General features: G+C 47.2%; 2 protein-coding genes, 1 long non-coding RNA gene and 1 pseudogene across 4 annotated transcripts in view; 3 read left to right on the forward strand and 1 right to left on the reverse strand.

Annotated features, from left to right (window-relative positions):
* Positions 1–7,973, forward strand: part of LOC134396979 (zinc finger protein 883-like) — a 63,160-nt pseudogene extending 55,187 nt beyond the window's left edge.
* Positions 1–21,623, reverse strand: part of LOC134396281 (zinc finger protein 420-like) — a 918,719-nt gene that overhangs the window by 109,999 nt on the left and 787,097 nt on the right. The gene's annotated exons all lie outside the window — the stretch shown is intronic.
* Positions 1–21,623, forward strand: part of LOC134396491 (zinc finger protein 345-like) — a 204,703-nt gene that overhangs the window by 92,453 nt on the left and 90,627 nt on the right. Inside the window, exon 2 of the mRNA XM_063123012.1 lies at positions 20,577–20,703. Coding sequence (XP_062979082.1) covers positions 20,577–20,703 — 127 coding nt within the window. The remainder of the gene's footprint in view (positions 1–20,576; positions 20,704–21,623) is intronic.
* On the forward strand, positions 3,827–6,548 carry LOC134396501 (uncharacterized). Its single transcript, XR_010025276.1, has 3 exons — positions 3,827–3,857; positions 4,060–4,186; positions 6,490–6,548. It is a non-coding gene; the product is annotated as an uncharacterized LOC134396501 (long non-coding RNA).

Below are 21,623 nucleotides of genomic sequence, written 5' to 3' on the forward strand. Positions count from 1 at the left end.
TGCACCTCTCCATTTTAATTCCTGCAGACGAATCCTCGCCTGAAGAGAGAAGTTGGCAGCAAAGGAAGGAGACCTTTTGAGTCCTGGTGGGAGCCAGAGATGGAGAAGAGAGTGAAGATGGAAGAGCAGAACTTTGCTGGCCCTGAAGCAGGAAAAGGCCCCCGTATCATCCAGGAAGGGAGCAGTGCAAAGCTCTGGGAAAGAAGAGTGCAGGAGAACCAGCCTGGGAGCAACGCCAGCTCAGACATGGAGCGCCAGCGCTTCAGGGGATCCTGCTACCAGGAGGCCGAGGGCCCCCGGGAGGTTTGCAGCCGACTCCACCGCCTTTGCCATCAGTGGCTGAAGCCAGAAAGACTCACGAAAGCTCAGATGCTGGACCTGGTGGTCCTGGAGCAGTTCTTGGCCGTCCTGCCCCCGGAGATGGAGAGCTGGGTCAGAGAATGCGGAGCGGAGACCAGTTCCCAGGCGGTGGCCCTGGCAGAAGGCTTCCTCCTGAGTCAGGCAGTGGACAAAGAGCAGGTGAGAGCATTTCATTCTGAGAACTCCAAGGGACTGTGTTCTTAACCCAACTTGATTTTGCTTGTCCTCTAAGGAAGGGATGCCCCAATTTCCATCCCCACCACTCAACTGAGTATAGTTGTACGTAAGGTGTAGAGCAGGCCCTCCTCGGAGGATCTTCAAAGGAAAATATGCAACATGTTCCTATGATCAGCCTCGCAGGGGCTGATTAGATTAACATCTTTTCGTGGTGAATTGGTTGAAAGCATCATTAAAAGTAAAATGTAGCAGGAGAAGCCATGCTGAAAACGAATCGGCATGGCTTCCTTAAAGGTCGGTCCGGCCTTACTAACCGTTTAGAGTTCTTTGAGAGTGTCAATAAACCTATAGAAAGGGGTGATCCAGTAGACATTCTTGACTTGGACTTCCAAAAGGCTTTTGACAAAGGCTGTTATGAAAAAATGAGGGGGAAAGCACCACGAAAAGGCTATAGAAATAAGAGAGCGACGAGCTCTGGTGCTATGAAATGTCAAAAAGTTTCTTTATTTTTCTTATCCCAAATATAAAAAAAATGTTCTAAAAGCTTTAAACCAAACTTGTACAACGGTCAACGATTCGGATCTATGGATCCTTCGTCAGGAACTGTACAACGAAATAAGTGACTTATCTAAGTGATTATAAATTTGAAATCTTATAGATCTATTTATTTTTTACAGGATCACAGTCGTATTCCTCTCCGTAGGCAGTCAAACTCCGTCAACATGGCTTCCTTAAAGGTAGGTCCTACTGTACTAAGCTTTTAGAGTTCTTTGAGAGTGTCAATAGAAAGGGGTGATCCAGTAGGCGTTAGCAGTCGTGAAATAAGAAGTCAAGGGTCAGTAACAGGTTCAAAAACAGAAAGCAGAGAGGAGGAACAAATGGTCGATTCTCCCAATGGAGGGATGTACATCGTGGGGTCCCACAGGGATCTGTATTAGGACCAATGCTTTTCAGCTTGTTCATAAATGATCTGGAATTAGGAGAGAGCAGTGAAGTGACCAAGTCTGCTGACGACACTGAAATTATTTAAGGTGCTTAAAGCACAAAGTGATAGTGAGGAGCTCTAAAGGGATCTCTCCAAGTTGGGAGAATGAAGGTCTGAGTGACAAATGCGGTTCAAAGTAAGCAAATGTAAAGCAATGCAAAGGGGAGACATGACGGAGGTGCACCAAATGATGCCTGGTGTGGAGAATGTGGACAGGGAGACATTTTTCTCCCTCTCTCAAAATACTAGAACCCAACGGGGTCATCCCATGAAGTTGACTGGTGGGAGATTCGGGACCAATAAAAGGAAGGACGTCTTCACACAGCGCAGAGTTAAATTGTGGAACTCACTGCCACAAGATGTAGTGATGACCACCGATTTGGATGGCTTTAAAAGGGGGTTGGATGAATTCCTGGAGGAGAAAGCTGTCTGTGGCTACGGGTCCTGATGGCTATGTGCTTCCTCCAGTATCAGAGGCAGTAAGCCTGCGTTCGCCAGTATGGAATTCACTACCACAAGACATAGTGATGGCAGATTCCCCCCGACACGAGAGGAATAGCATTCGTAGGCACTAAACTTCTGAGCATACCGTAGAAAATGACTGGGTGTCTGGGAATGTCTGGGAGGTTCTGTCTTTCCTCCTGGCTGGATTTTGGAGAGTGTTCAAGCACTTTGCTTATGCCAGCGTTGAGCTATTTGCCCCCAAACACACATCCTTCTGAGCTCGCCTGACAAAGATGCAAAGGAGTGTGTTCTCTGGGGCTGGGACCGTAGATCAACTTTAGAAGGAACTCTGAATGCAAACTAATATGAAAACACAGCCCTTGGCCTTGACCTGACCCATTCCTCTCCTTCCCTAATCCCTCTTCTCTGTCTGGGATCCTCCCTCCTGTTCCAGGTGCAGGGGAAGTTTGCCAAAGCATGCGCAGATTTCCCTGAGGCAGAGAAGGCTACGCTGGGCACCACACAGAGGCCGACGTTCAGGTGGATCTTGCAGAAGGGTGACGGAGGACCCTCCTCACTGGGTAAGGATTCGTGGGACATATTTCCCTGTGGTCTCCTTCCCTCGATTATGCCTGAGGTGCTTTCATGTTCTCCTTGAGCCTGGTTTGGGGTGGGGGAGAGAGACTCTTTCTCTTGATATTCTAAAGAGAAATGAGGTTTAATATTGGGGACGGACGTTGATTAAACTAAAACAGGGAAAATGCATTTGGTTAAGAACTATACCTTAACGTCCCATCTTCTTTGCCTTCCTCACAGGGAGCGGAAAAGCCTGCGGAGAACGTAAACTGATACTGAACACGGTAATGGACTGGATGAGGGCTAATAAACTGAAACTCAATCCAGACAAGACGGAGGTACTATTAGCGGGTGGTGCATCTGTCCGGCGAGGTGATGTTTGCCCTGTCCTGGACAGGGTTGCACTCCCCCTAAAGGATCGGGTACGTATTTTGGGGGTGCTCTTGGATCCAGAACTGCCACTTGAGGCACAGGTGAACTCAGTGGCAAAGAACACCTTTTACCAGCTTAGGCTGATATACCAACTGCGCCCTTATCTGGACGGAGACAGCCTAGCTACAGTTATCCATGCTCTGATAACCTCTCGTTTGGATTACTGCAATGCGTTATACGTGGCGCTGCTTTTGAAAAAGGTCTGGAAACTTCAACTGGTACAAAACAGGGCAGCACGTTTACTAACAGGGACTGGCCGACGAGACCACATCTCTCCAGTCCTTTTCCAGCTTCATTGGCTGCCAGTCCAGGTCCGGGCCCGATTCAAAGTGCTGGTATTAACATTTAAAGCCCTAAACGGCTTGGGACCAGGCTATCTGAAGGAACGCCTCCTCCCGTATGTACCTGCCCGGACCTTAAGGTCATCCTCAGGGGTCCTTCTCCGTGAGCCCCTGCCAAAGGAAGTGAGGCAGGTGGCTACCAGGAGGAGGGCCTTCTCTGCTGTGGCGCCCCGGCTGTGGAATGAGCTCCCTAAGGAGGTTCGCTTGGCACCTACATTATATGCTTTTAGACGCCAGGTGAGAAGACCTTTTTACTCTCCCAGCATTTTAACAGTCTATAAATAAATTTTAACTAAGTTTTTAAATTTGTAAATTTTGCATTGCTGCTGTTTTTATCTGGTTGAGCTTTTATATTGTATTTTATATTACGGTTTTATACCGTTGTTTTATACTTTGAATGTTTTTAATTTTTGTGAACCGCCCCGAGAGCTCTGGCTATTGGGCGGTATAGAAATGTAGTAAATAAATAAATGCTGTGGGATCCCTCAAGGCCTCCTTTGCTTTGTGGTCGAGCGGAAGCGGTTTCTGCGCAGCCAGAGCAGGTAAGGGAGTCCTGGGGGCCTCCGTCCCCTGCACGTCTCTTTGGTCCTGGAAGAATCTCACCCTTTGCACCGCTCCAAGATGGCAGCTCGGAAGGCCTTGAATGTCGCTCATGAAGGAAAGGAAAACCTGGAGGAAAACCTCCAACCACCTCACCTTCGTTATCTTCATGGATGGCAACATTATGATCTCTTCTTCTTTCAGGGTCCGGTGACCTTTGAGGAGGTGGCCGTGCATTTCTCGGAGGAGGAGTGGGCTCTGCTGGACCCAGGCCAAAGGACTCTGCACCAGGAAGTCATGGAGGAGAATCGTGGGATCCTGGCCTCTCTAGGTAAGGAATGGGACCCCTCTGGGTAAGGCTCCCTCTTTGCCTTCCTGACAGGTCCTAGAAGGTAGAATTGCAGCTCTTTGCTTGTGTTAGTGTGTTGTTGAGGTCAACAGTGCCTGGGCGACTTTCCTGGGGTATTTCAGTCCAGAGAAAGCTCCCCAGGCGAGGTACATAAAGCCTGGAAGTATAGATGAAGCACTCACGTCCTCTCCAACCTTTACTTGTGGGTCTTCTTATAGCCTCTATGAGGCATGGATGCTTCTTTTGACTTTGGGAACATCAGGAAGTCCCTCCAGTTGGGGCTTCCCACCTCTAAGACCTCTGCTCTTGGCATCTGATCTGCAATTGCCTTATTAATTTGAATTTAGAACAAGGTGTAAAAGCAGCCAATACGGCCCAGGAGCAGACTGGTGCTTCTTGTTCCAAACCTCCTCCTTCCCCCTTCATTCCATCCCAGCTGCCTTCCCCTGTGCAGGTGTTACAAGATCCGGCCAACCATCCCTTGACATTTTTCGGTCAGTTTTGAACCTCTGCATGTTACACTTGTGTTGAAGGGACTCCACTGGCTGCCTGTTTGCTACTGAGCCAAATTAAGGTTGTAGCTAATATATGAAGCCCTAAAGCAACTTGGGAGCTGGTTAGCTGAGTCTGCCTCCTCCCCTGAAGACCCATTCAGTTCTAGCGGTCACCTGGTGGTGCCTTTGAGGTTGGATTGTTTAGATGGGTGGTGCCCATTGCATGGAATAATCTATCCCCTGAGATGCACCGACAGTTCTGTTTAATGCACATGATGAAGCCACATCTGGTCCTGGACACTTGGACTTGTGCCCTCAGGATTTGGGTATCCTCCTCCTTGGTTGCACGTCCCTCTTTATACCGTACTTCGCCCGGAAACTAATTGGCAGCTAGTGAAGAGATTTTAAAACTGGTGTAATGTGGTCACCCCTAGGTGTACCGGTGACCAGCCTGGCTGCCATATTTTGAACTAGTTGAAGTTTCCGGACTAGGCACAAAGTTCGCCCTATGTAGAGCGTATTTCAGACGTCGAGCCTCGAAGTTACCAGCGCGTGCAAGACTGTCTTTACGTCTTCGAACTCTATGAAGGGTCGCAGCTGGCGTATCAGCCGAAGCTAATAGTAGGCACTCCTGGCTGTCACATCTATCTGGGCTGTCATTTGGAGCGACGGATCCAGAAGCCACCCCCAAGCTGCAGACACAATCTTTCAGGGGGAGTGTAACCCCATCCAGAACTGGCTGACACACCAGTCTATCCCTTGAGACTAGACATGCACCAACAATTCTGTTTTATGTGCATGTTGAAGGCACAACTGGTGCAGAACACGTGCCCTCAGTATTTAAGTTTTCAGGTTCTCCCATCCCTCTTTTAACCTTTTTCCTTCAAAATTTTCAACACTGGCATCTCACCCAACCCTCCTCGGAGTGTTTTGAAGTTGGCTTCCCAAAAGTCCAATGTACATGTCAACTAAGATTAGTTTTCGGAGCCTTCACAACCAAGGATTTGAAACTGAACATGTTCAAGGTTCCTGGCGCTTTGACGTTACCTACCAGTTCTTCCCTGTGAGTTACGATTTTGGTTCTTTCAGTTTTTAGCCGAGTTAGAGTAGCAGAAGACTGAAATTCTCCATTACTACAATGACTTGTGTATGTGAACATCATATCGCCACTTCCAAGAAAGCATCATCCATGTGGGTGGATTCCTGCATTGAGCAGGGGGTTGGACTTGATGGCCTTATAGGCCCCTTCCAACTCTCAGTCAGGAATACCTCTGGGTAATACCAAGATAGCACCACAGAAGGTGTCCAAAGCCCTTGAGACATCAAAAAGAAGCAACAGGGTTGAACTCTCACTTTTCAGTTCCCAGGTAAATAATCAGCGAGGATCAACTGGCAGATTTTTAAATGCATTTTGGTTTTAAAGTGTTTTATGTTATTCATTTATGGCTTGAGCTACTTTGAAAGATTTATTTTACACAAATGAAAGTGCTGTGTGGCACTCTAGTTCTCAGTTCTGTTGATCATCAGAGGATATTTAAGATGGCCTTGTTCAGACCACATGCTAAACCATGCTCCTTAATCACAAGATGGTTAAGGGAATGCATTAACCTTAATTCATTCCCTTAAACATTTTGTGGTTAACCAGCATAGTTTAGCATGTTGTCTGAACCAGGCCTGTGTTTTGAAGGATCAGCCTCTACAACCAAATATGTTTTTATCCTGTTAATCAGATCAGCAAACCATTTGGTTTGTTCCCTGATTTCAGGAAGATTTCTCTTTTTATTCTTGCAGGTGATCACAGGGAGAGCAAGGGAAATGGAATAAATCAGAGAAGGAAAACTGAAACTGAAGAGAAGTGGGGAATCAAATCTACGTCTTTTGAAGTGTCAGACGTCCGTGAAATTCCAATAACAGAAGAACCAAGTAAAAGGAACATTTACAATGGGAAGACACAGTGGACAATCTCTCGGGATATAAAGGTTCAGAAGATTCACCTGCCTAAATGTCAACCATTTCACACAGAAGAGAAAAGATTTCAGTCCTTGGAGCGCAAGAAGCAATTCAGTTGCAACTCAGAACTGAACTTGCCTCAAAGTATTCACTCAGGGGAGAAGCCCTATGAGTGCTCAGAGTGTGGAAAGAAATTTGCTCGCAGGACACACGTGAAGCGACATGAAAGAATTCACTCAGGGGAGAAGCCCTATGAATGCTTGGAGTGCGGAAAGAGGTTTGCACGCGGGTCAAGCATTACACGACATCAAAGAATTCATTCTGGTGAGAAGCCCTATAAATGTTCAGAGTGTGGAAAGCGCTTCAATCGGAGCTGGAATCTTAGGTTGCATCAAATGACTCACACGGATGAGACGTACCATGAATGCCTAGAGTGTGGAAAGAGCTTTGTTCGAAGCAGGTACCTTAAGGAGCATCAAAGAATTCATTTACTGAAGAAGCCCTATGAATGCCTAGAGTGCGGAAAGGGCTTCCGTTGGAGTTCTCATCTTAAGTCGCATCAACTAATTCACACGGGTAAGAAGCCCTATGAATGCCTGGAGTGTGGAAAGAGCTTTCCTCAGAGTACAAACCTTAGGAACCATCAAAGAATTCACACAGGTGAGAAGCCCTATGAATGCCTGGAGTGCGGAAAGGGCTTTGCTCACAACAGTTACCTTAAGGAGCATCAAAGATTTCATTTACTTAAGAAGCCCTATGAATGCCTACTGTGCGGAAAGAACTTTACTCATGGCGCAAGCCTTAGGAGACATAAAAGAATTCACACAGGTGAGAAGCCCCATCAATGCCTGGAGTGTGGAAAGGGCTTCATTCAGAGCACACACCTTAAGCGACATAGAAGAGTTCACACAAAGGAGAAGCCGTAAAAGTCCTCAAGAGTTTGGAAACCAATTCCGTCCCCGTTTGCACCTTCCCTCTCGTTAAACGTTCCATTCAGGTGAGAAGCGTTATAAATACTTGGTGTGTGGAAAGAGCTTTCGTCGGAGCACGACGAATCTTCAAAGAATTCACTCAGGAGCAAAGCTTTTTCAGTGCTCTGAGTGTGGAGTCCAGGACATACTCTTGATTTTGTTTTTGCTCCAAGTTGTGAGATGAGCAGTCTGAAGATCGGATGGGGTGTCCAAGTTTTCTGCCTCCATTGTGTCCTTGACTAGCCATCCAGCGGAGCTCTTCTAGATGGTCATAGTCAGATCTTTTTCTGGTGAGATTTGAACTCAGCGTATTACTTTCTCCCTACAGGGGTGGAGGTCCTAAATCAGCCTTAGTCGCCCTGACGAGAGAATGACAGGTGGAGTGCAGCCGTGTTAATTCTACTGCATGTCTCCTCGGATTTTGATACCATCAACCATGGTTCCCTCCTGGATCGACTCCGTGGGATGGGCATTGGAGGCTCTGTGCAACAATGGTCCCGGTGCTACTTATGGGGCTGATTTCAGAGAATTGACTTGGGGTGGTTATTCCTCAGCCCCTTGGCAATTGAACCATGTGGTTCTGCAGGGTACCAGCCTGTGATGGGCTGGATGAGGGCCAAGGTGCTGGGTCCAGGAGGTTGTAACTTCCTCCCTGAGAGACGGAGTGGTGCCGACCTCTTATAAAAGTGGCCATTCCTGAAAAAGCCTGGAGGATGTTAACAGTTATAGTGTCCCCTTCCTTGGCAAGGTGCTGAAGCAGTTGGTTGCAGGAGAACTCTGTTGTTGTTTATTCGTTCAGTCGCTTCCGACTCTTCGTGACTTCATGGACCAGCCCACGCCAGAGCTTTCTGTCGGCAGTCGCCACCCCTAGCTCCCCCAAGGTCAAACTCTAGGCACTCTAGAACTCTAGGCACTCTTGAATGAAATGGATTATTTTGATCCATTTCAGTTGGGCTTGAGGCCTGGTTTTTGAATGGAACAGCCTTAGTTGCCCTGTGGGAAGACCTTTGCCAGGAGACGGACAGGGGGAGTGCAACCCTATTGTTTCTCCTGGATCCCTCTGTGTCTTTTGATACCATCAACCATGGTATCCTTGTGGATAGGTTGTCTGGACTGGGAGTTGGAGTGTTTCCGCTCCTCCTTGGAAGGCCGATTTCTGACGGTGATGCTCTGTGCCCTGGCACCTGGCCCGTGGGGTTCCACAGGGCTCCATTTCACCAAACCCAGGTGAGGCAGTGGCTGTTCTGAATCAGTGCCTGGGCATGGTAATGGACTGGATGAGGGCCAACAAACTGAGACTCAAGGCTACCCAACCAGGTGAAGTTCAGCCTGTTCTGGAGGGGGTTGCAGTCCCCCTAAAGCTTCAGGTCCGTAGTTTGGGGATCCAGAACTGTCACTTGAGGCACAGGTGGACTCTATAGCACTGAGCACCTTTTATCAGCTTAGGCTGATATACCACCTGTGCCCTTATCTGGACAGAGAGAGCCTAGCTACAGTGATCCATGCTCTGATAACCTCTCGTCTGGATTACTGCAATGCGTTAGACGTGGGGCTGCCTTTGAAAACGGTCCGGAAACTTCAACTGGTACAAAATGGGGATGCAAGATTGTTAACTGGGAATGGTCAATGAGACCACATCACACCAGTCCTTTTCCAGCTGCACTGTCTACTAGTCCAGATCCGGGCCTGATTCAAAGTGCTAATATTAACATTCAACGCCCTACATGGCCTAGGGACGGGTTACTTGAAGGAACGCCTCCTCCCATATGTACCTGCCTGCACCCTAAGATCATCGTCTGGGGTCCTTCTCCATGAGCCCCTGCCAAAGGAAGTGAGGGAGGTGGCTACTAGGAGGAGAGATTCACGTGGCACCCCTTCCTATGAAGAGAGACTGAAAGAACTGGGCATGTTTAGCCTGGAGAAGAGAAGATTGAGGGGAGACATGAGAGCACTCTTCAAATACTTAAAAGGTTGTCGCAGAGAGGAGGGCCAGGATCTCTTCTCGATCCTCCCAGAGTGCAGGACACGGAATAACGGGCTCAAGTTAAAGGAAGCCAGATTCCAGCTGGACATCAGGAAAAACTTCCTGACTGTTAGAGCAGTACGACAATGGAATCAGTTGCCTGGTGAGGTTGAGGGCTCTCCCACACTAGAGGCCTTCAAGAGGCAGCTGGACAACCGTCTGTCAGGGATGCTTTAGGGTGGATTCCTGCATTGAGCAGGAGGTTGGACTCGATGGCCTTGTAGGCCCCTTCCAACTCTGCTATTCTACGATTCTATGTTTGAATGATGTGAGAAGACCTTGAGCCAATTGCCCTGTCATGGTAAGACCTGTAGGGAACTGTTCTTTGATATGAAACGGGTCCATCGAGTAGCCTTTACCCGGCTTAGATTCGAGCTGATGGACAAAGCAATGTTACAGGGTAGATTCCAAGGTATTCCATCGAAACATAGACTATGTATATGTGGCAACCCTGAAATAGAAGTCTTCGCCCACTATTTACTTGAACGTTGTTTATATTCAAAATGTGGAGAACACTAAACCTATCTATGTTTTTAACGCGTGAGAAACTGGACATTGAAGGATAAATTGTCCTTTCTCTTCCGTGGTTCTAATTATTTTGTGACCCAGAGGGTTGGGTTTTAATAACTGTCAGTCATATGAACTGTATATCGTTTTATAATCTCAAATCATAAATTAAAGATTATGTGATTTTTTGAAGTGGCTACTAGCAGGAGGGCCTTCCCTGCTGTGGAACGAGCTCCCCAGAGAGGTTCGCATGGCGCCTACATTGTTTTCCTTCCGTTGCCAGCTGAAGACCTTTTTATTTTCTCAGTATTCTAACACCTAATTTAACGTAAATTTAAACTCTGCTGTTTTAATCTCATATTTTAACCTATATCAATCAATTTTTGCTGTGTGGTTTTATCCTGGTCGTGCTTTTTATATTGTATTTTGTGTTTGTGTTTTTAAATTGTTGGTTGTTTTATTATGCTCTTCATGGTTTTAATTTTTGTGAACCGCTCAGAGAGCTTCGGCTATTGGGCGGTATAGAAAAATAAATAAATCAATAAAAATGATTCAATAAAGTTATTCATTCATTCATTCTGTAGGGAACTCAATGAAAAAACTTGTCAAACGGAATGAAAAACATAGCCTTCATCACACGACACCACATCTGGTCACTAATGTACAGTGGTTGCCAAAATTGTGGACACGTTTTGAAATTTTCATGCTGATAGAAAATGTTCTGTTTCACGACATTCAAAAGTTTATATATCAATTGAAAGAGAATTGAATGCTGAATTCAATACAAAAAACCAGAATGCAAACATCGGCAGTGCAAAAAAAAAGTTATGCTTACTGTAGTCTTAAAGAAACACAGGTGTGATTGAGTGAAGAAGCGGATTGGAATTGCAAACCCTACTGGCCAATCACAGTCCTTGTTCTGGGGACTAATCACATGGCAGTTAGGACTGTGCACAGGGCCCCCGAACTGGTTCGGGTCAATCGGACCTCACCCGATCCGGATCCAGAGCAAGATCTGTAGGTCCGGATTGACTTTCGGCCCCCTTACCTGGCTACGCCATCCGCTGCCTTAGGCCTGGGCGTCAGTTGAAGTTGCCACCCGGACTGCATTAATAGAAGTATAGCTTCCAAATCCCGTGAGGTCCTGGTTCCTCTCTATTCGGCTCTGGTTAGTCCTCATCTAGAGTATTGTGTCCAGTTCTGGGCTCCACAGTTCAAGAAGGACGCAGACAAGCTGGAGCGTGTTCAGAGGAGGGCAACCAGGATGCTCAGGGGTCTGGAAACAAAGCCCTATGGATAGAGACTGAAAGAACTGGGCATGTTTAGCCTGGAGAAGAGAAGATTGAGGGGAGACATGATAGCACTCTTCAAATACTTGAAAGGTTGTCACACAGAGGAGGGCCAGGATCTTTTCTCGATCTTCCCAGAGTGCAGGACACAGAATAACGGGCTCAAGTTAAAGGAAGCCAGATTCCGGCTGGAAATCAGGAAAAACTTCCTGACTGTTAGAGCAGTACGGCAATGGAAGCAGTGACCTAGGGATGCTGTGGGCTCTCCCACACTAGAGGCCTTTAAGAGGCAGCTGGACAACCATCTGTCAGGTATGCTTTAGAGTGGATTCCTGCATTGAGCAGGGGGTTGGACTTGATGGCCCTAGAGGCCCCTTCCAACTCTGCTATTCTATGATTCTATGATTCTATGTTCCAACTCCATTGTTGTATTACTGTGGGCTCCCATGGCATTGAGTAAAAGACAGTTTCCCCACCCTTCAGTTGGCTTTATTAAAGTCCAATCTCCATGCCCAGTGAGCTTCCACTTCCAACTAGACAGCAGGACAAGCTGCTGAAAAAACTGAAAAAACAGTAAAACTGAATTAGGAACATAAAATACATTGTTAAAACATCTAAAAACACCCTAAAATTCCACTGGAAAGGCCTGCTGGAACAGATTAGTCTTGATAGCTTTCTGAAATGCTAATAGACTGTCAAGTTGACGAGTCTCCTCCGGCAGGCCGTTCCACAGTCTGGGAGCAGCAGAAGAGAAGGTCAAAAATAGTAGAGTTCGAAGGGGCCTATAAGGCCATTTAAGTCCAACCCCCTGCTCAATGCAGGAATCCACCCTAAAGCATCCCTGACAGATGGTTGTCCAGCTGCCTCTTGAAGGCCTCTAGGGTGGGAGAGCCCACAACCTCCCCAGCGAACTGGTTCCATTGACGTACTGCTCTAACAGTCAGGAATACCTCTGGGTAATTCCAAGATAGCACCACAGAAGGTGTCCAAAGCCCTTGAGACATCCAAAAGAAGCAACAGGGTTGAACTCCCACTTTTCAGTTCCCATGTAAATAATCAGCAAGGATCAACTGGCAGATTTTTAAATGCATTTTTGTTTTAAAGTGTTTAATGTTGTTCATTTTTGGCTTGAGCTACTTTGAAAGAGTTATTTTATACAAATGAATGCGCTGTGTGCCACTCTAGTTCTCAGTTCTATTGATCATCAGAGGATATTTAAGATGGTCTGGTTCAGACAACGCACTAAACCATGCTCCTTAACCACAAAATGGTTAAGGGGATGCATTAACCTTAATTCATTCCCTTAACCATTTTGTGGTTAACCAGCATAGTTTAGCATGTTGTCTGAACCAGGCCTATGTTTTGAAGGATCAGCCTCTACAACCAAATATGTTTTTATCCTGTTAATCAGATCAGCAAACCATTTGGTTTGTTCCCTGATTTCAGGAAGATTTCTCTTTTTATTCTTGCAGGTGATCACAGGGAGAGCAAGGAAAATGGAATAAATCAGAGAAGGAAAACTGAAACTGAAGAGAAGTGGGGAATCAAATCTATTTCTTTTGAAGGGTCAGACGTCCGTGAAATTCCAATAACAGAAGAACCAAGTAAAAGGAACATTTACAATGGGAAGACACAGTGGAAAATCTCTCGGGATATAAAGGCTCAGAAGTTTCACCTTACCAAATGTCAACCATTTCACACAGAAGAGAAAAGATTTCAGTCCTTGGAGTGTGAGAAGCAATTCAGTTGCAACTCAGAACTTAAATTGCCTCAAAGTATTCACTCAGGGGAGAAGCCCTATGAATGCTCAGAATGTCTAAAGAAATTTGCTTACAACTCACAACTTCGGAGACATCAAATAATTCACACAGGTGAGAAGCCCTATGAATGCCTAGAGTGTGGAAAGAGCTTTGCTCACAGCAGTTACCTTAAGGAGCATCGAAGAATTCATTCACTGGAGAAGCCCTATGAATGCCTAGTGTGCGGAAAGAACTTTTCTCATGGCACAAGCCTTAGGAGACATAAAAGAATTCACACAGGTGAGAAGCCCCATCAATGCCTGGAGTGTGGAAAGGGCTTTGTTCAGAGCACACAACTTAAGCGACATAGAAGAGTTCACACAAAGGAGAAGCCGTAAAAGTGCTCAAGAGTTTGGAAACCAATTCCGTCCCCGTTTGCACCTTCCCTCTCGTTAAACGTTCCATTCAGGTGAGAAGCGTTATGAATGCTTGGTGTGTGGAAAGCGCTTTCGTCGGAGCACACGCTGTAACTTGCATCAAAGAATTCACTCAGGAGCAAAGCTTTTTCAGTGCTCTGAGTGTGGAGTCCAGGACATACTCTTGATTTTGTTTTTGCTCCAAGTTGTGAGAAGGGCAGTCTGAAGATTGGATGGGGGTGTCCAAGTTTTCTGCCTCCGTTGTGTCCTTGACCAGCCATCCAGCGGAGCTCTTCTAGATGGTCATAGTCCGATCTTTTTCTGGTGAGATTTGAACTCAGGGTATTACTTCCTTCCAACAGGGGTTGAGGTCTGAAATCTGCCTTAGTCGCCCTGATGAGAGACTGAGAGGCGGAGTGCAGGCGTGTTAATTCTACTGCATTTCTCCTCGGATTTTGATACCATCGACCAAACCCAGGTGAGGCAGTGGCTGTTCTGAATCAGTGCCTGGGCATGGTAATGGACTGGATGAGAGCCAACAAAGTGAGACTCAAGGCTACCCAACCAGGTGAAGTTCACCCTTATCTGGACAGAGAGAGCCTAGCTACAGTGATCCATGCTCTCATACCTCTCGTCTAGATTACTGCAATGCGTTATACGTGGGGCTGCCTTTGAAAACGGTCCGGAAACTTCAGCTGGTACAAAACGGGGCTGCAAGATTGTTAACTGGGAATGGTCAATGAGACCACATCACACCAGTCCTTTTCCAGCTGCACTGTCTACTAGTCCAGATCCGGGCCTGATTCAAAGTGCTAATACTAACATTCAAAGCCCTAAATGGCCTAGGGACGGGTTACTTGAAGAAACGCCTCCTCCCATATGTACCTGCCTGATTCCTAAAATCATTCTCTGTGAGCCCCTGTCAAAGGAAGTGAGGCAGGGGGCTACCAAGAGGAGGGCCTTTTCTGCTGTGGCACCCTGGCTGTGGAATGAGCTCCCTTCAGAGATTCGCCTGGCACCTATGTTGTACCCCTTCCCATGTGAGGTGAAGAACTTTTTATTTTTTTGTCCCAGTATTTTGACCTTTTACACTCTTAGGCTTTTAATTTTGCTGTTTTTTTTAAAAAAATTAAATCTCTGCACTGCTGCTCATTTTTATTATGTTTTTATATTGTATTTTGTGTTTGTGTTTTTAAATTGTTGGTTGTTTTATTATGCTCTTCATGGTTTTAATTTTTGTGAACCGTCCAGAGAGCTTTGGCTTTGGGGCGGTATAGAAATGAAATAAATAAATAAATAAAAATGATTCAATAAAGTTATTCATTCATTCATTCATTCTGTAGGGAACTCGATGAAAAAACTTGTCAAACGGAATGAAAAACATAGCCTTCATCACACGACACCACACCTGGTCGCTAATGTATAGTGGTTGCCAAAATCGTGGACACGTTTTGAAATTTTCATGCTGATAGAAAATGTTCTGTTTCATGAAATTCCAAAGTTTATATATCAATTGAAAGAGAATTGAATGCTAAATTCAAGACAAAAAAAAAACCCAGAATGCAAACATTGGCAGTACAAAAAAAGAGTTATGCTTACTGTAGTCTTAAAGAAACACAGGTGTGATTGAGTGAAGATGTGGATTGGAATTGTAAACCCTACTGGCCAATCACAGTCCTTGTTCTGGGGACTAATCACATGGCAGTTAGGGCTGTGCACAGGGCCCCTGAACCGGTTCGGGTCAATCGGACCTCCCCCGATCCGGATCCAGAGCAAGATCTGTAGGTCCGGATTGATATTCGGCCCCCTTACCTGGCTACGCCATCCGCTGCCTTAGGCCTGGGCGTCAGTTGAAGCCGCCGCCCAGACTGCATTAATAGAAGTATAGCTTCCAAATCCCGTGAGGTCCTGGTTCCTCTCTATTCGGCTCTGGTTAGGCCTCATCTAGAGTATTGCGTCCAGTTCTGGGCTCCACAGTTCAAGAAGGACGCGGACAAGCTGGAGCGTGTTCAGAGGAGGGCAACCAGGATGATCAGGGGTCTGGAAACAAAGCCCTATGAAGAGAGACTGAAAGAACTGGGCATGTTTAGCCTGGAGAAGAGAAGATTGAAGGGAGACATGAGAGCACTCTTCAAACACTTAAAAGGCTGTCACAAAGAGGAGGGCCAGGATCTCTTCTTGATCCTCCCAGAGTGCAGGACACAGAATAATGGGCTCAAGTTAAAGGAAGCCAGATTCCAGCTGGACATCAGGAAAAACTTCTTGACTGTTAGAGCAGTACGGCAATGGAACCAGTTACCTAGCGAGGTTGTGGGCTCTCCCAATCTGGAGGCCTTCAAGAGGCAGCTGGACAACCATCTGTCAGGGATGCTTTCGGGTGGATTTCTGCTTTGAACAGGGGGTTGGACTCGATGGCCTTGTAGGCCCCTTCCAATCTGACTATTCTATGAGGTCTTTTTCTTGTTTGGTTTTTCCCTCCTTGCAGGGCATAGTTGAACTATGGAACTGGGTACGGCAAAGTGTAGTGATGGCCACCGATTGGGATGGCTTTAAAAGGGGTTTGGACACATTGCTGGAAGAGAAGGCTACCAATGGTTACTACTCCTGATGGTTATGTGCTACCTCCAGTTAGGGTGACCATATGAAAAGGAGGACAGGGCTCCTGTATTAGGGTGACCATATGAAAAAGAGGACCAGGCTCCTGTATCTTTTAAAGTTGTATTGAAAAGGGAATTTCAGCAGGTGTCATTATATATGAAGAACCTGGTGAAATTCCCTTTTCATCACCACAGTTAAAGCTGCCCTCTTTAAAATCTGGTCACTCTAGTATAGCTCCTGCAGCTTTAACTGCTGTGATGAAGAGGGAATTTCACCAGGTTCTCCATATATCCAAATGACACCTGCTGAAATTCCCTTTTCCATGCAACAGTACAGGAGCCCGGTCCTCCTTTTCATAGGGTCACCCTACCTCCAGTATCAGAGTCCTATATACCCCAGTTGCTGGGGGACATGGGCAGGAGGGTGCGGTTGCACCCGTGTCATGCTTGTGGGTCAACTGCTTGTGTGAACAGAGTGCTGGACTCAAGGGACCCTTGGTCGGATCCGGCCTCAGGGCTCTTCTGACGTTCTCAGGTGCACACAAACGGGAGCAGCGTTACTGCTTGCTTCGAGAATGATAATACCGCCTTGCGCATGAACGGGGACAGGGCAGAGACCACTTCTGAAGCCATGGATTGGATAGATAGAAATGGCCGAGGGAGGCAGGCAGTGAAGGAGAGGAGAATTTGGGGGGGAGGGGAGAAGAATCATGCCAAGGGAGGGGGGAAGGGAGAGAGGCTGCCCCAGAGGGGGAGGGCAGAGGCTGTGCAATGCTGCGGACATCCCCTAATATCCCTCCATGCTCTACCTACTAGTGCACGTGGCAGGCTGCGCTGTGCGCCCAAAGGGAGACCAGGAGCCCCCGGACTCTTTTGTGTTGAGTCCATCTAAGCGTTAAAGAGGGCGAGAGGGGGCTGGGTCCTAGAGCCCAGGCTGGATGAGGCCCCTCCTTTCCCGCCCCACACTTCCCCCCTCCCACCCCATTGCAAAGGAGCCTGGGATTCTCCCCATGCCATGCGTGCGTCCTGTGTGCATCTGCAGCCAGGTAAGTGCAAAAGGCGGGGGGGGGGGTGTCGGTTGGCGGGGGAGATAGAGGGAGCCCCCCAGGCGGCTGACCCACCTGGGGTCCCTCCATGAAACCCCCACCTTGCACCCCTCCCCATAATTAGGGGATCCTTGAAGGGAAGAGTCTGGGAGGGACACAAGAGGGAAGATTCTGGGTGGGGAGAAGGAATAGCCCATCAGTTAGGAAAAAGCTCTTATGGTGCCATTTCTGCATTGCATTTTATTTTGTTTCCTCTCCCCTGTTTTAAACTCAGTGAATAACTACCAAGCAGGGTGGATTTGATTTAAATCAATTCGGTTTAACTCACAGTTTACACCACTACTCAGAAAGACTGGATTTAATCATGTGACTCCCCTCCCCTTTCCCAAAAGTGCCCTCTTCTCCTTCGCTACATTTTACACAACTCAAGAGTTACTAAAAATTCCTTCTTGCTTTTGTTGTTTATTCGCTTCCGACTCTTCGCGACCTCATGGACCAGCCCACGCCAGAGCTTTCTGTCGGCCATGGCACTTGTATCTTTAACAGTTGCATAGTAAAGGGAATTTCAGCAGGTGTCATTTGTATATATGGAGAACCTGGAGAAATCCCACAAAATGCTTTAGAAGTCCTCAGTCCCATAAAAGTCTTCTTTTCCCATAAGAAACGCTGAAGAGAGATCCTTTTGCTGGTGCTGCAGTTTGAGCCTCTAATCTATAAAATTCTGTGGCGATTCTCACGCTGCTCGCTGGGCTGACTGAAGAATCCCCCCCTCCATAGGTGAAGACATGGAAGCATCTTCAGCGCCCGTTTGAGACCAGTCCTGAGTATTGAGTTGGCCTCGGCTGTATCTAATCCATGCAGCTCTCCATTTTAATTCCTTCAGACGAATCCTCGCCTGAAGAGAGAAGTCGGCAGCAAAGGAAGGAGACCTTTTGAGTCCTGGTGGGAGCCAGAGATGGAGAAGAGAGTGAAGATGGAAGAGCAGAACTTTGCTGGCCCTGAAGCAGGAAAAGGCCCCCGTATCATCCAGGAAGGGAGCAGTGCAAAGCTCTGGGAAAGAAGAGTGCAGGAGAACCAGCCTGGGAGCAACATCAGCTCAGACGTAGAGCGCCATCACTTTAGGGGGTTCCGCTACAAGGAAGGTGAGGGCCCCCGGGAGGTTTGCAGCCGACTCCACCGCCTTTGCCATCAGTGGCTGAAGCCAGAAAGACTCACGAAAGCTCAGATGCTGGACCTGGTGGTCCTGGAGCAGTTCTTGGCCGTCCTGCCCCCGGAGATGGAGAGCTGGGTCAGAGAATGCGGAGCGGAGACCAGTTCCCAGGCGGTGGCCCTGGCAGAAGGCTTCCTCCTGAGTCAGGCAGTGGACAAAGAGCGGGTGAGAGCATTTCATTCTGAGAACCCCAAGGGACTGTGTTCTTAACCCAACTTGATTTTGCTTGTCCTCTAAGGAAGGGATGCCCCAATTTCCATCCCCACCACCCAACTGAGTATAGTTGTATGTAAGGTGTAGAGCAGGCCCTCCTCGGAGGATCTTCAAAGGAAAATATGCAACATGTTCCTATGATCAGCCTCACAGGGGCTGATTAGATTAACATCTTTTTGTGGTGAATTGGTTGAAAGCATCATTAAAAGTAAAATGTAGCAGGAGAAGCCATGCTGAAAAAGAATCGGCATGGCTTCCTTAAAGGTCGGTCCGGCCTTACTAACCTTTTAGATTTCTTTGAGAGTGTCAATAAACCTATAGAAAGGGGTGATCCAGTAGACATTCTTGACTTGGACTTCCAAAAGGCTTTTGACAAAGGCTGTTATGAAAAAAAGAGGGGGAAAGCACCACGAAAAGGCTATAGAAATAAGAGAGCGACGAGCTCTGGTGCTATGAAATGTCAAAAAGTTTCTTTATTTTTCTTATCCCAAATAAAAAAAAATTTGTTCTAAAAGCTTTAAACCAAACTTGTACAACGGTCAACGATTTGGATCTTTGGATCCTTCGTCAGGAACTGTACAACGAAATAAGTTACTCATCTAAGTAATTATAAATTTGAAAGCTTATAAATTTATTTATTTTTTACAGGATTACAGTCGTATTCCTCTCCGTAGGCAGTCAAACTCCGTCAACGTGGCTTCCTTAAAGGTAGGTCCTGCTGTACTAAGCTTTTAGAGTTCTTTGAGAGTGTCAATAGAAAGGGGTGATCCAGTAGGCGTTATTTACTAGGACTTCCAAAAGGCTTTTGACAAAGGCCGTCAACGAAGGCTCCTGAACAAACTTAGCAGTCGTGAAATAAGAAGTCAAGGGTCAGTAACAGGTTCAAAAACAGAAAGCAGAGAGGAGGAACAAATGGTCGATTCTCCCAATGGAGGGATGTACATCGTGGGGTCCCACAGGGATCTGTATTAGGACCAATGCTTTTCAGCTTGTTCATAAATGATCTGGAATTAGGAGTGAGCAGTGAAGTGACCAAGTCTGCTGACGACACTGAAATTATTTAAGGTGCTTAAAGCACAAAGAGATAGTGAGGAGCTCTAAAGGGATCTCTCCAAGTTGGGAGAATGAGGGTCTGAGTGACAAATGCGGTTCAAAGTAAGCAAATGTAAAGCAATGCAAAGGGGAGACATGACGGAGGTGCACCAAATGATGCCTGGTGTGGAGAATGTGGACAGGGAGACATTTTTCTCCCTCTCTCAAAATACTAGAACCCAACGGGGTCATCCCATGAAGTTGATTGGTGGGAGATTCGGAACCAATAAAAGGAAGGACGTCTTCACACAGCGCAGAGTTAAATTGTGGAACTCACTGCCACAAGATGTAGTGATGACCACCGATTTGGATGGCTTTAAAAGGGGGTTGGATGAATTCCTGGAGGAGAAGGCTATCCATGGCTACGTTTCCTAATGGCTATGTGCTACCTCCAGTATCAGAGGCAGTAAGCCTGCGTTCGCCAGTATGGAATTCACTACCACAAGACATAGTGATGGCAGATTCCCCCCCGACACGAGAGGAATAGCATTCGTAGGCACCAAACTGCTGAGCATACTGTAGAAAATGCTGGGTGTCTGGGAATGTCTGGGAGGTTCTGTCTTTCCTCCTGGCTGGATTTTGGAGAGTGTTCAAGCACTTTGCTTATGCCAGCGTTGAGCTATTTGCCCCCAAACACACATCCTTATGAGCTCGCCTGACAAAGACGCAAAGGAGTGTGTGCTCTGGGGCTGGGACCGTAGATCATCTTTAGAAGGAACTCTGAATGCAAACTAATATGAAAACACAGCCCTTGGCCTTGACCTGACCCATTTCTCTCCTTCCCTAATCCCTCTTCTCTGTCTGGGATCCTCCCTCCTGTTCCAGGTGCAGGGGAAGTTTGCCAAAGCATGCACAGATTTCCCTGAGGCAGAGAAGGCTCCGCCAGGCACCACACAGAGGCCGATGTTCAGGTGGATCTTTCAGGAGGGAGACGGAGGACCCTCCTCACTGGGTAAGGATTCGTGGGACATATTTCCCTGTGGTCCCCTTCCCTCAATTATGCCTGAGGTGCTTTCATGTTCTCCTTGAGCCTGGTTTGGGGTGGGGGAGAGAGACTCTTTCTTTTGATATTCTAAAGAGAAATGAGGTTTAATATTGTGGACGGACGTTGATTAAACTAAAACAGGGAAAATGCATTTGGTTAAGAACTATACCTTAACGTCCCATCTTCTTTGCCTTCCTCACAGGGAGCGGAAAAGCCTGCGGAGAACGTAAACTGATATTGAGCACGGTAATGGACTGGATGAGGGCTAATAAACTGAAACTCAATCCAGACAAGACGGAGGTACTATTAGCGGGTGGTTCATCTGTCCAGCGAGGTGATGTTTGCCCTGTCCTGGACGGGGTTGCACTCCTAAAGGATCAGGTACGTATTTTGGGGGTGCTCTTGGATCCAGAACTGTCACTTGAGGCACAGGTGAACTCAGTAGCAAAGAGCACTCAGTGGCAAAGAGCACCTTTTATCAGCTTAGGCTGATATACCAGCTGCGCCCTTATCTGGACAGAGATAGCCTAGCTACAGTGATCCATGCTCTGATAACCTCTCGTTTGGATTACTGCAATGCGTTATACGTGGGGCTGCCTTTGAAAACGGTCTGGAAGCTTCAGCTGGTACAAAACAGGGCAGCCCGTTTACTAACAAGGACTGGCCGACGAGACCACATTACGCCAGTCCTTTTCCAGCTTCATTGGCTGCCAGTGCTTCGCCTCTTCCAGGTACTTGAGCCTCCAGTTTGCTGGAGGCGCGAGCCGAAGGGCGAGAGCCAAAGGGCTCTCGGCCTGAGGCTCTCAGCCTGAGGCTCTCAGCCGTGGGCGCGAAGCCGGTCAAGCTGATCTGTTCCCTCGGAGGCAGAACCCCCAACCTCGGACCAG

This window comes from Elgaria multicarinata, chromosome 3 (assembly GCF_023053635.1).
Source record: "Elgaria multicarinata webbii isolate HBS135686 ecotype San Diego chromosome 3, rElgMul1.1.pri, whole genome shotgun sequence".
NCBI classification, from domain to species: domain Eukaryota; kingdom Metazoa; phylum Chordata; class Lepidosauria; order Squamata; family Anguidae; genus Elgaria; species Elgaria multicarinata.